This window comes from Saimiri boliviensis, chromosome 14, assembly GCF_048565385.1.
Source record: "Saimiri boliviensis isolate mSaiBol1 chromosome 14, mSaiBol1.pri, whole genome shotgun sequence".
Taxonomy (NCBI): Eukaryota; Metazoa; Chordata; class Mammalia; order Primates; family Cebidae; genus Saimiri; species Saimiri boliviensis.
Window position 1 is genome coordinate 28,832,893 of NC_133462.1, and position 12,903 is coordinate 28,845,795.

Consider the following 12,903-nt stretch of genomic DNA (forward strand, 5'->3'; position numbering starts at 1 on the left):
AGAGGCTGAGGAAGGAGGATCAGTTGAGATCAGTAGGTCGAGACCAGCTGGGCAACATAGTAAGACCCCAGCTCTATTTTTTTTTTTTTTTTTTGAGACGGAGTTTCGCTCGTTACCCAGGCTATAGTGCAATGGCGCGATCTTGGCTCACCGCAACCTCCGCCCCCTGGGTTCAGGCAATTCTCCTGCCTCAGCCTCCTGAGTAGCTGGGATTACAGGCACGCGCCACCATGCCCAGCTAATTTTTTATATTTTTAGTAGAGACGGGGTTTCACCATGTTGACCGGGATGGTCTTGATCTCTTGACCTCGTGATCCACCCGCCTTGGCCTCCCAAAGTGCTGGGATTACAGGTTTGAGCCACCACACCTGGCCAACCCCATCTCTGTTTTACAAAAGAAAAAAATAGTAACAACATTACATTAATTTTAAAAAATAGTAATGGCCGGGCACAATGGCTCACACCTGTAATCCCAACACTTTGGGAGGTTGAGGCGGGCGGATCACCTGAGGTCAGGAATTTGAGACCAGCCTGGCCAACATGTTGAAACCCCATCTCTACTGAAAATACAAAAAAATTAGTCAGGTGTGGTGGTGGGTGGCTGTAATCCCAGCTATTCGGGAGGCTGAGACAGGGGAATCACTTCAACCAGGGAGTTGGAGGTTGCAGTGAGCTGAGATTGCACCATTGTACTCCTGCTGGGTGACAAGTGAGACTCTATGGCAGAAAAAAAAAAAAAAAAAAAAAGAATAGTAACAAACGTGACTCATAGGCATACTCTCCCAGGCCACCTAACCCTTCAACCTAACCTTTCTGTATCAGTCCAGGCCCCCAGCTGGGAGCCCCTCAGGCTCAGAGGGACGAGCAAACCACAGACACTCCCAGTCCCCAAGATCAGGGCTGGGCTGGAGGGTTATCCAGAGAATATCAGCAGGGAAGGCTTCCTGGAGGAGGGGGCCTTATAGCTTGACCTTGAAGGATGTACGAGGTGGTGGGAACAGCAGGTACAAAGGCCCAGAAGGACACCTAGGGTGAGTTATTCTGTAATATGAGGCAGGTGTGGTGTGCATGGGAGGAGGGACTGCTGCCTGGAAGGGGATTTCAGGGCTGGTGGGATCCAGGAGGCAGGAGTGTGATCCCAGACAGCCCCTCTCCTGGCCTCTGTTGTCTGATCCTGGGACACCCTCAGGAACTCCACCTTTGCAGTTCCCTCCACCTAGAACGCCCTTCCTTGCAACTCCCCGTGGCCCAGCCACAGATACGGCCACGTGTGTCCAAGCCCCAGCCCTGTGCCCAGCCTGCGGCAGGGGCCTGGCTTCCATGTGTTCCTGTCCTAGCTCTGTGCAGCGTATGCCAGCCCACAGGCCCCGTTGGTTTTCTCGAGAATTCCAGCGCTGCGGGGAGCGGCCCCCAGGTGTGCCGGAGGCCAAGGAAAACAGGAGGTGAGCTCATAGCCCCAACACAGGCTGCAGGCAGGGCAGGCGATGCTGAGGGACGGAAAGGCTCGGGCTGGGACCGGCTGCTCCCATCCACCATCCCCTTCTGTAATGTGAGGCGAGTGTGTGCATGGGAGGAGGGACTGCTGCCTGGAGGAGGATTTCAGGCCTGGTGGGATCCAGGAGGCAGGAGTGTAACTCCAGACTTTTTTTTTTTTTTTTTTTTTTCTTTTTGAGACAGAGTCTGGCTGTGTCGCACAGGCTGGACTGCAATGACGCAATCTTGGCTCACTGCAGCCTCCACCGCCTGGGTTCAAGCGATTCTCTGCCTCAGCCTCCCAAGTAGCTGGGATCGCGGGCGCCCACGACCGTGCCCGGCTAAGTTTTGTATTTTTAGTAGAGATGGGGTTTCACCATGTTAGTCAGGCTGGTCTCGAACTCCTGACCTCAGGTGATGCACCCGACTTGGCCTCCCCTTCTAGGCCTGCCTCTCCTTACCCTCTGCGGCTCCCCATTACCCCCGGGAGACAGCCAGAGCCCCACACCACCAGCACTGCCCTTTCGCAGCCTCCTCTCCCGCTTTTCCCTGAGCCCCAAGAGCTTGTCACCCTGAGGTCAGTCCGTCCAACAGGCCAGGTTCGTTCCTGCCTCAGGGCCTTTGCCTGTGCTGTTTCCTCTACCTGCAATGCCTTTCCACGACCTCTGCCTGGCTGTGCCCTCATCTTCCAGGCACTATCGTGGTGGTCCCTGCACCTCCAGAAGCCCGCCCTGACCCATCCCCTTTCCAAATAGGTCAGTCTCCTGGGGGTTCCTACCATGGACTGTGTGTCCCCATCGCAACCCCATGAAGGAGAGACTGGGTGGCTTCTTTACTCTGTGTGCCCAGCGCCCAGCACAGGACATGACATACAATAGGTGCTTGATGTTTGTGCAATAATTAATGTGCCTGGAAATTTCCCCACCTCTGAGCGTCACACGCTTCCCTTCACCAAAACTGCCCTCACCTCTTCCTTCCGCTGTTCCAGGTCCTCCTTTTCCTTTATGCCTGTCTCCTTGCCACCTTCTCCAGGAAGCCCTCAGTGATTTCTCTGTAGGCTCCTGAGAGAACAGATCTGGCTCTGAGTCTAGCTTCACCCCGCCCTCAGGCAGCGGTCTTAGGTTAGTCACTTCTCCTCTCTGGGCCTCAGTTTCCCTGTCTATAGAATAGAGGCTGTAAGTACTGGAAGGTGGGAGTGGGGAGGGTTAACTGACTCCAGGAGGCCAAGGTGTTTTGTAGCTCCAGAGCGTGGCTGGCCAGTGAGTGGTCACTTTTATTTTTATTACAGGCTGTTCCAGCAGCTGGAGCGCAGTTTGGAAGGTACCGCAGTTTGGAAGGTACCGCACAGCCTGGACAAACAGAAGCCCCGGCCCCCACTCTCGGACCTCCCCTTGCTAGAGGCCTTTAACTTGCTCCCCTCCAGATGAGGGACTCACACGCTATTGCACAGATTGGAAAACTAAGTGGGCAGTCCCCTTGGACAGGGGGCAGGGCAAGATCCTGAGCACTGCCCCTCCCCCACCAGCTGAGGGACCACAGGGCGCGGAGCGGGGAACACCAGCAGTGAGCTGGGTCGGGCGGAGTCATTGCAGCCCTCCAGTGTGGGGGCCAGAAGCAAGCCTCCTTGGACCGAGGCAGGAAAATTGAGAGTCCCTGGTCTCACCTGCCCCCCTCCATTTCCCATTTATTATCATCATCATCATTATTAATCATTAATTAATAATTTTTAACTTATTACCTCCACTGTGCAGGGGAGGAAACTGAGGCACAGACATAATTTATCCAGTTGCTTTTCTTGGCGTGGGACAGAGTCCGGCTCTGTCGCACAGGCTGGAGTGCAGTGATCTCAGCTCCAATGCAACCTCCACCTCCCAGGTTCAAGTGATTCTCTGCCTCAGCCTCCCAAGTAGCTGGGATTATAACTGGGCCACTACACCCGGCTAATTTATGTGTTTTTAGTAGAGACGGGGTTTCACCATGTTGGCCAGGCAGGCTGGTCTCGAACTCCTGACCTCAGATGATACACCCGCCTCGGCCTCCCAAAGTGCTGGGATTAACAGGCGTAAGCCACGGAGCTCAGCAATTTACCCAGTTTTGAAGCATGTCAGGTGGGAGTGGAGGGCCAGTCTGATCCAAAGTGGGTGGGCCTATTCTTTCAGACTTGTTTGGAGCTGGAACCCAGGCTTGGCATACAGAAAGCACTAGATCAATCAATAAATGAATGAGCTGAATGCTATAGCTGGAGCCTGTAATCCCAGTTCGTGGAGGATCGCTTGAGGCCAGGAGTTCCAGACCAGCCAGCACGACATAGCCAGACCCAGTCTCTAACTCTAAAAATAAAAATTTAAAAAAATTGGCTGGGCATGGTGGTACAGCCTGTAGTCCCAGCTACTTGAGAGACTGAGGCAAAAGGATGCGATATAGCCACACCCCGTCTCAAAAAAAAAAAAAAAAAAAAAGTGAATGAAAGCGGGGGAGGTACCCCGACTCCCTGCCCCACCAGTTCACAGATCCAGGGACTCAGTTTCCCCACCATGTCAGATTCGGCCGCGGGTGACTGCACAGGGCATTCGGGGCGGGGCCTTGAACGCAGGGCCAGCGCCATCTGTTTACCTTGAGGCTGGACGCTGGGCAGGGCTGCGGTGGGCCGTCCCTGGGGCCAGCCGCGCCTTGGGGATAAATAGGCCCCGTGGGCCTCGTGGGCGGTAGACAGCGCCCCGCCACCGTCATGGCCCCCGCCACAGCCTGCGTTCTTCTGTTCACCATGGCTGCCCTCGGCGTGTCTGGCCAGGGTCAGATCCCTTCGGGTAAGCCGCGTTAGCACCCGCGCCGTGCCCACCGCCCCAAACAGAATGCAGGACCCGTGAGAGGCCCGGGGTCCAGGCTGTCTGGGGGCTCACAGCCTGTTCGCAGGGGACGTGCGGGGCACAGAAAGCAGGTGGCGGGACCGAGGCTGGACGAGCGAGTAGGGCGTAGGGCGTCGGGTCCAGTGTCCGGGTCCGCCGCGGCGGCGGGAGTTGGTGGGGGGGGGGGTCCTCTGCCCCATGACGCCTCACAGGTCCCCTGTCGCCGCAGGCTCAGACTTGGGCCCACAGATGCTGCGGGAATTGCGGGAAACAAACGCGGCGCTGCAGGACGTGCGAGAGCTGCTGCGGCAGCAGGTGCGGGGCCGGGTGCGGCAGGGAGTGCCGGGGAGCGGAAGGGGGTCTCGGCGCCCACCCAGGGGAGAGGAAGTCCCCGGAGAGCAGAGGGGAGCTGGGGAGCGAAGCGGGGTCCGCGGGTAGGGAGTCCCCGGGCGAAAAGAGGCAGTGGAAAGAGAATCCGGGGCAGAGAGAGGGGAGACCCGAGGGACCGGGAGAGGTTGGGACCCCACTAATTCCACCCCACCTCTGCAGGTCAGGGAGATCACGTTCCTGAAAAACACGGTGATGGAGTGTGACGCGTGCGGTGAGCGCGGCCGGGGCGGGCGGGAGAGAGAAGAGACGGGGAGACAGAGACAGAGACACAGAGACGGACAGAGAGCGAGGGAAAGCTGGGGAGGAAAAGAGACGGAAGGAGACGGAGGCTGACGGAGAGGTGGAGGGAGACGAACGGGAATGAGGCGGGAGGAACAGAGACAAAAAGAGACAGAGGCGGTGCGAGAGTTTTGGGGAAGTGAGAGACGCCACGGGGCAGGAAAGAGCAACAGAGACTCAGAGAGAGACCGGGGAGAGAGTGCGAGCAGAGCGCGCAGCCCCGCCAGGAGGGAACGTGGAGAGCGCCGGATTTCGGCCAGCCCTCGGGGCGGGGGCTGGGAGTAGGGGGAGACCGTCCAGCCCTGGGGCGTGGCCACGACCAGCCCCGCCACGTCCCCCCCGCAGGGATGCAGCAGTCCGTGCTCACCGGCCCCCCGAGCGTGCGGCCCCTGCTCAGCTGCGCTCCTGGCTTCTGCTTCCCCGGTGTGGCCTGCATCCAGACCGAGAGCGGCGCGCGCTGCGGCCCCTGCCCTGCGGGCTTCACTGGCAACGGCTCGCACTGCACCGACGTCAACGAGGTGCGCCGGCCCCGACACCCCACCGCCCTGACGAACCCCTCTACCGCCACCCAATCTCTCGCCGCCCCGGAGACCGCTTGCTCCACTCGGGGTGCTCGCCCCGACGACCCTCTCACCTCCGGGGGCGCACGAACGGACGGTCTCCCTACCGCGGGGAGACGCCCACCCCGAGGACCATCCACGTCACCACCCGGGACGCCCACCCCCACGACCCCCTCCATAGCTAGTGACGCCCGCCCCGACGACTCCCACACCGCCGGGGGTGGTCCGGCCCAGCTACCCTTCTCGCCGCAGGGGGTCGCCAGTTCCAGCGACCCTCCCATAGCCCGGGAACGCACGCCCGGACCACCCCGCCACCGCCGGGCACGCACGCCCAGACGACCCCTGCCCCCCTGTGCTGGGGATGCGCGTCCTCATCCTTCCTCCCCTCGCCCATGAGGGAACAGCCCCTGGAGGCGCCCTCCTCTCCTCTCCCGGTTGCGCCCTTGCAGTCATCAAGACAAAGTAGCATCTGACCCCTGCAACAATGGCTTCCATCTCGCGTGGCGCACAGCACCAAGCGCTGCCTGATGGCCCTTGAACTTTCCAAATCCGAGACACTCCTAGGTGTGGCCCCCAGGGCCCAGCTCGAAGCCCTCTGACCCTCCGTGGCCCCTCCTCCCCCAGTGCAACGCCCACCCCTGCTTCCCCCGCGTCCGCTGTATCAACACCAGCCCGGGATTCCGCTGCGAGGCTTGCCCGCCGGGGTACAGCGGCCCCGCCCACGAGGGCGTGGGGCTGGCCTTCGCCAAGGCCAACAAGCAGGTGAGGGGTGTGGGGGCCCCATTTTTGCAGCAGAAGGGAAGGGGGAGTCCATTTCGTTTACTAGTAAACGCCTCCTCCAGCCTCACGCACTTTTTCCAGCCTCCTACCAGCGGGCGGGACGGGGAGAGGAGGGTCCGCTGCGCCAGGGCTGATCGGTTGGGGCAGGATGGAGGGGAGAAGGCAGGAGGTGGAGGAAGCGTGGACCAGGTGGGAGGTCCGGGGTGTCTGCGTGGGGTGGTGGCCTCTGAGATCCCCCTCCCCTAGGTCTGCACGGACATCAACGAGTGTGAGACCGGGCAACACAACTGCGTCCCCAACTCCGTGTGCATCAACACCCGGGTAAGGCCCGCCGGGGAGGAAGGACGGATCGCGGGAGGTGGGGCGAGGGGCCGGCGGCCTGCGCTGACCTCCAGCGGCTCGGGCGCAGGGCTCCTTCCAGTGCGGCCCGTGCCAGCCCGGCTTCGTGGGCGACCAGGCGTCCGGCTGCCAGCGGCGCGCGCAGCGCTTCTGCCCCGACGGCTCTCCCAGCGAGTGCCACGAGCATGCGGACTGCGTCCTGGAGCGCGATGGCTCGCGGTCGTGCGTGGTGAGTGCGGGCGGGCCGGGCGCGACGCGGGCTTGGGGGGCGGCCACGCCGGGGCACCCACTTACTGTCTCTCGCAGTGTGCCGTCGGCTGGGCAGGCAACGGGGTCCTCTGTGGCCGCGACACGGACTTGGACGGCTTCCCGGACGAGAGGCTGCGCTGCTCAGAGCGGCAGTGCCGTAAGGTGGGTCAGGGCGGGGCGGGGCGGGGCGGGGCCGGGCTGGCGTGAGGGCGGGGCTTCGTGACCACGCCCCTCGCACCTGCTGTGCCCGCCCCCAGGACAACTGCGTGACGGTGCCCAACTCAGGGCAGGAGGATGCGGACCGCGATGGCATCGGAGACGCCTGCGACCCGGACGCCGACGGAGACGGGGTCCCCAATGAAAAAGTAGAGCTGTGGGCGGGGCCTAGGGAAGGGGGTGGGCGTGGCTTGGGTGAGGGGTGTGGCTTCAGTGGTCTGGGAGGGGCGAGGCGTTCCTTGCAGAGACCCGACCACGGAGATACGGGAATCTGAGGAGTGTGACCTTTGCCCTTCCCGACCTAATGCCACCCTTAACCCACCCTGTCACCCAGGACAACTGCCCGCTGGTGCGGAACCCAGATCAGCGCAACGCGGACGAGGACAAGTGGGGCGATGCGTGTGACAACTGCCGGTCCCAGAAGAACGACGACCAGAAGGACACAGACCGGGACGGCCGGGGCGATGCGTGTGACGACGACATCGACGGCGACCGTGAGCTCGATGGGGGCTGGGGGGCGAGGAGAGGCGGCGGGCACCGAAGGGCGGGATTCGGCTCCGGGATCGGGCTTGGCTGGTTTTGGAAGCCGGATAGGGTGAGCTGGACTAGGGCGCCCTGGACCGCAGACTGTGCTGGGGCGGCAGAAAAATGCAAGCCGGGCTGAGAGGCTGGGAAAAAGGCAGGAGGAACGTTTGGAAGGGAAGGTGGTCAAATGCCGCAGGCAAGAAGTAAGAGGCTAGAGATGCGAGCTTGAAGTTTAGGACCTGGGAGTTGACAATTAAACAGATAGGTACATAGGGGCTCAGGGTGGCACACATGGGCACCCAGCTGAGCCATCCCGGGAGTGAGGGCCGGTCCACTTCACTGGCCTTCCCTCAGATGGGTCCATCCATTCTTAAAGTTCCCGTGGGCCTGACGCAGTGGTTCATGCCTGTAATCCCAGCACTTTGGGAGGCCGAGGTGGGCAGATTATGAAGTCAGGAGTTCGAGACTAGCCTGGCCAACATAGTGAAACCCGTTCTCTACTGAAAATACAAAAATTAGCCAGGCGTGGTGGCGCGTGCCTGGAATCCCAGCTACTCAGGAGGCTGAGACAGGAGAATTACTTGAACCCAGGAGGTGGAGGTTGCAGTGAGTCAAGATCAGGCCATTGCACTCCAGCCTGGGTGACAAGAGCAAAACTGTCTCAAAAAAAAAAAAAAAAAAGTTCCCATGAAGCTGGGGCTCTGTCCCAGGCCAGTCTCAGAGCTAATGAACTCATCACCCTAATGAACTCATCCTGGCCTGGTCCCAATCTTGGGGTTCTTGTCCTATGGGTTCCCACAGGGATCCGTAACCAGGCGGACAACTGCCCCAGAGTACCCAACTCAGACCAGAAGGACAGTGATGGAGATGGTGTAGGGGATGCCTGTGACAACTGCCCCCAGAAGAGCAACCCGGACCAGGTGAGGGCAGACCAAACTCCAGCTGGGTGAGCCCCCCGGGTGAGCTTCAGGTTGGATTACCCAGCCCACAGCCCAGCTCAGAGCATTTCACACTGCCAGAGAAATGACCTCCCAGTCTGAGCAGCCTGGGGTGGGGGTTTCCTTGGGGCCAGGAGGACCTTCGGTGTGCGGCTGGGGTGGGTGGGAGGCTTTCTGATTTCCTCTGACTGGATCCTCGCATGCTGCCCTCCCCCGCGCAGGGGGATGTGGACCACGATTTTGTGGGAGATGCTTGTGACAGCGATCAAGACCAGTAAGGAGGCCGCCTAGGGTGGGCGTCCGGGTAGCCCTTGACAACACGCTCTGGAGAGCTCACTGTCTCTGGATCCCACTTATCCACTCTAGGGACGGAGACGGACATCAGGACTCGAGGGACAACTGTCCCACAGTGCCTAACAGCGCCCAGCAAGACTCGGACCACGACGGCCAGGGTGATGCCTGCGACGACGACGACGACAACGACAGAGTCCCTGACAGTCGAGACAACTGCCGCTTGGTGCCCAATCCCGGCCAGGAGGACTCGGACAGTAGGGCGGGGGCGGGGCCTGCGGGGGCGCCTGCGGCGGGGGCAGGGCCTGTGGGGGCGGACCCCGTGGGGGCGCCTGCGGCGGGGCGGGGGCGGGGCCTGCGGCGGGGGCGGGGCCCGTGGGGCGCCGGGGGCGGGGTCTAGGGAGGGCGGGGCCTGACCCGAGCCCACCAGGGGGTCTCCCACCTCCCAGGGGACGGCGTGGGCGACGCGTGCCAGGGCGACTTTGATGCAGATAAGGTGGTAGACAAGATCGACGTGTGTCCGGAGAACGCTGAGGTCACCCTCACCGACTTCCGGGCCTACCAGACAGTGGTGCTGGACCCGGAGGGTGACGCGCAGATTGACCCCAACTGGGTGGTACTCAACCAGGTGGGAGCGGAGTCCAAGTAGGGGGTGAGGGGGCCCAGAACCCACACATCGAGGCCTATGCTGAGGACGGGGTGCCTAGGGCTGCCACGGATAGCCTGAGGCCCTCCTTCCTCTGACCCCATCAGGGAAGGGAGATCGTGCAGACAATGAACAGCGACCCAGGCCTGGCTGTGGGTGAGAAGCGGGGAGCAGCGCAACCCTTCAGGGAGCAGGCTCAGAGGAGGGGCGGGCCTGGACTGAGGATGGGTGGGGCCAGAGGAGGAGAGGGCCCGGGTCAAGAAAGAGCGAGGCCGGAGGGAGCGGGCGGGGTCTGAGGATAGGCGGGGAAAAGGGGGCGGGCCCTGGTTCAGGAAGGGCGGGGCCAGAGGGCCTCCCCTCCCCCCGGGTTGAGGATGGGCGTGGCCGAGTGGGTCTGGACTCTGGAGGGGCGTGGTCAAGGGTAGATGGGGGCGTGGCCGGCTCTGGGCCCCGCCAGTGGGGATGGGGCGAGTCTGCAGGGAGATCTGGACTCAGGAGGCAGGTTCGGACTCTAGGTGCCAGATTCCGGGGGCTGGGGCGGGCGATCGGAAAGGTCACTGCTCTCTCCCATTCCTAGGTTATACTGCCTTCAATGGCGTGGACTTTGAGGGCACATTCCACGTGAACACTGTCACGGATGACGATTACGCAGGCTTCATCTTTGGTTACCAAGACAGCTCCAGCTTCTACGTGGTCATGTGGAAGCAGATGGAGCAGACGTACTGGCAGGCGAACCCCTTCCGCGCCGTGGCTGAGCCGGGCATCCAGCTCAAGGTGCCAGGGTCCTGCCTGACCTCCATGGTCCTCATGCCCTCCCCTGATCCTCCCCACAACCCTTTACAACCCTTATAGTCCCCCAACCCCCCAGCCTCATACTATGGACCTTAGAGCGCTCCCAGCTCTCCTCTGGGCTCCCACAGTCCCCAAATTCTCCCAGTTCCTTGCACAAGCCCTTGAACACTCCTAGGGTCCCTCAGTCTTCCTATGGACCTTACACCCTCTCGCAGAGCCCTGAACGATTTTTTTTTTTTTTTTTTTTTGAGATGGAGTCTCACTCTGTTGCCCAGGCTGGAATGCAGTGATACGGTCTCAGCTTATTGCAACCTCCATCTCCTGGGTTCAAGCAATTCTCCTGCCTCAGCCTCCTGAGTAGCTGGGATTACAGGCATGCACCACCATGCCCGGCTAATTTTTGTATTTTTAATAGAGACGGGGCTTCACCATGTTGGCTAGTCTGGTCTTGAACTCCTGACCTCATGATCCTCCTGCCTCGGCCTCCCAAAGTGCTGGGGTTAACAGGCATGAGCCACCGCGCCCAGCCTTGTCCTGAACTTTTCCTTAGTCTTAAGTCCTTCTGCAGAGTCCCCAGTCCTCCCAGACCCTCAACCTGCACATACAGACTCCCAAATCCTCTCATGATGTGCTGCCCTCTGTGACCTAACCACAGGCTCCCATTTGGCCCCCAAAGAAGGCTTCCTTGTGGGTCTCTCATCCAGAGCTCCCCTGGTTGCCTACCACCTGCTGCTCCCCATTGTCTCTCCAGAAAGTTTTCTAGGGGGGCTCCAGTGGCCCACAAGGTCTCTGATTCCCTTTCCTGGGCACTGGCAGGCTGTGAAGTCTTCCACGGGCCCCGGGGAACAGCTGCGGAACGCACTGTGGCATACAGGAGACACAGAGTCCCAGGTGCGGCTGCTGTGGAAGGACCCACGAAACGTGGGCTGGAAGGACAAGATGTCCTATCGCTGGTTCCTGCAGCATCGGCCCCAAGTGGGCTACATCAGGTGGGAACTCCACCCTCTGCAATGGGCTGGGCCGGGGACAGGTAGACGCAGGTGGAAGTCCTCTGGCCAGGCAGGGGCTGTGTGACCCTGGTCCCCTAATCTGTACAATAGGAAGGATACAGGGCAGTTAGAATGAACTTATGCTGGTCCAGGTGTGATGGCTCACACCTGTAACCCCATCACTTTGGAAGGCCAAGTCGGGAGAATCACTTGAGTCCAGGAGTTCAAGGCCAGCCTGGGTAACTGAGTAAGTGAGTAAGACCCTGTCAGGCACAGTGGCTCATGCCTATAATTCCAGCACTTTGGGAGACAGAGGCAGGTGGATTACCTGAGGTCAGGAGTTCGAGAACAGCCTGGCTAACATGGGGAAACCTGGTTTCTACTAAAAATACAAAAAAATTAGCCTGGAGTCCCAGCTACTCAGGACGCTGAGACAGGAGAATTGCCTGAACCTGGGAAGTGAAGGTTGCAATGAGGTGAGATCATGCCATTGCACTCCAGCCTGGGTGACAGTAAGACTCCGTTTCAAAAGAAAAAAAAAGAAAAGAAAAATTAGCCAGGCATGGTGGCACGTGCCTGCAGTCCCAGCTACTAGGGAGGCTGAGGTCACTTGGCTCTGGGAGTCAAGGCTGCAGTAATTGCACCACTGCACTCCAGCCTGGGTGACAGAGCAAGACCCTGGGCAGGCCACAGCACACAGTGCATATCCAGCTGGAAATGGGACCTCACCCAGCTTGTTCCTCAGTCTCCAATCCATGCTACTAGCAAGCCCAGACGCTCTGTTTAGCACCAACTGTGTACAGGGCCCTTGATGTCCACCACACAGGGAAACTGAGGCCCCTGATATGAGTGCAGCCCAGTCGGGGGTACCCATCTTCCAGGGTTGGCCACTGAGGCTCTGAGAGGGAAGGGCCCGGCCCAGGCCCCAGCCCCCAGCCCTCACTGTCTCTGACTCTCAGGGTGCGATTCTATGAGGGGCCTGAGCTGGTGGCCGACAGCAACGTGGTCTTGGACACGACCATGCGGGGCGGCCGCCTGGGGGTCTTCTGCTTCTCGCAGGAGAACATCATTTGGGCCAACCTGCGTTACCGCTGCAATGGTGAGCCGGGGGGCCAGAGGGGCGCGGGCGGGGAGTCTGCACATGGGCCCTGCTGGCCTTCTCAGCCCTCACCCGCCCACCCTCTCCCTGCAGACACCATCCCGGAGGACTATGAGACCCATCAGCTACGGCGAGCCTAGGGACCAGGGAGGGGACCCGCCGAGGGATGACGGCCACCCTCGCCGAGGCTGGGTGGGGCTCTGCACCCAGCCCCAAGGGGTGGCCGTCCTGAGGGGGAAGCGAGAAGGGCTCAGAGAGGACAAAATAAAGTGTGTGTGCGGGGAGCGGCGCTGTGTTTTTTTGCTGCAGGGAGACAGTAGGGACGGGCCTCTGAGGGAGGGTCGGACCGGGGGACCCCAAACCAAGGCCTCAGTGCTGCAGCTGCTGGTGAGTGCCAGTGGCCTGACGGGGATGGTCCAACTGTAATTTGGTATTTGGGGAAGCCCCAAGTCTGCCTCCTCGACCCACCGCCATTGTGATCATGGGCCTGG

The 12,903-nt window shown here is 60.8% G+C and overlaps 1 protein-coding gene across 1 annotated transcript; it reads left to right on the top strand.

Moving 5' to 3' along the window:
- The first annotated feature begins 4,146 nt into the window (after positions 1-4,146).
- COMP (cartilage oligomeric matrix protein) lies at positions 4,147-12,696 on the top strand. Its single transcript, XM_039466963.2, has 19 exons — positions 4,147-4,280; positions 4,549-4,634; positions 4,869-4,920; positions 5,334-5,506; positions 6,173-6,310; positions 6,575-6,649; positions 6,738-6,896; positions 6,974-7,078; positions 7,174-7,281; positions 7,467-7,626; positions 8,459-8,577; positions 8,817-8,869; positions 8,962-9,143; positions 9,336-9,514; positions 9,640-9,688; positions 10,110-10,306; positions 11,141-11,313; positions 12,273-12,412; positions 12,506-12,696. Exons 1-19 carry the CDS (start codon positions 4,202-4,204, stop codon positions 12,550-12,552), a joined length of 2,274 nt encoding a protein of 757 aa, XP_039322897.1. The 5' UTR covers positions 4,147-4,201; the 3' UTR covers positions 12,553-12,696.
- Positions 12,697-12,903: the final 207 nt, after the last annotated feature.

Coding starts and splice junctions, on each gene's coding strand:
- COMP (XM_039466963.2), top strand. CDS start 4,202: ATGGCCCCCGCCACAGCCTGCGTTCTTCTGTTCACCATGGCTGCCCTC. Junction 7,627..8,458: donor CGACGACATCGACGGCGACC/GTGAGCTCGATG, acceptor GGGTTCCCACAG/GGATCCGTAACCAGGCGGAC. Junction 11,314..12,272: donor CCCCAAGTGGGCTACATCAG/GTGGGAACTCCA, acceptor TCTGACTCTCAG/GGTGCGATTCTATGAGGGGC.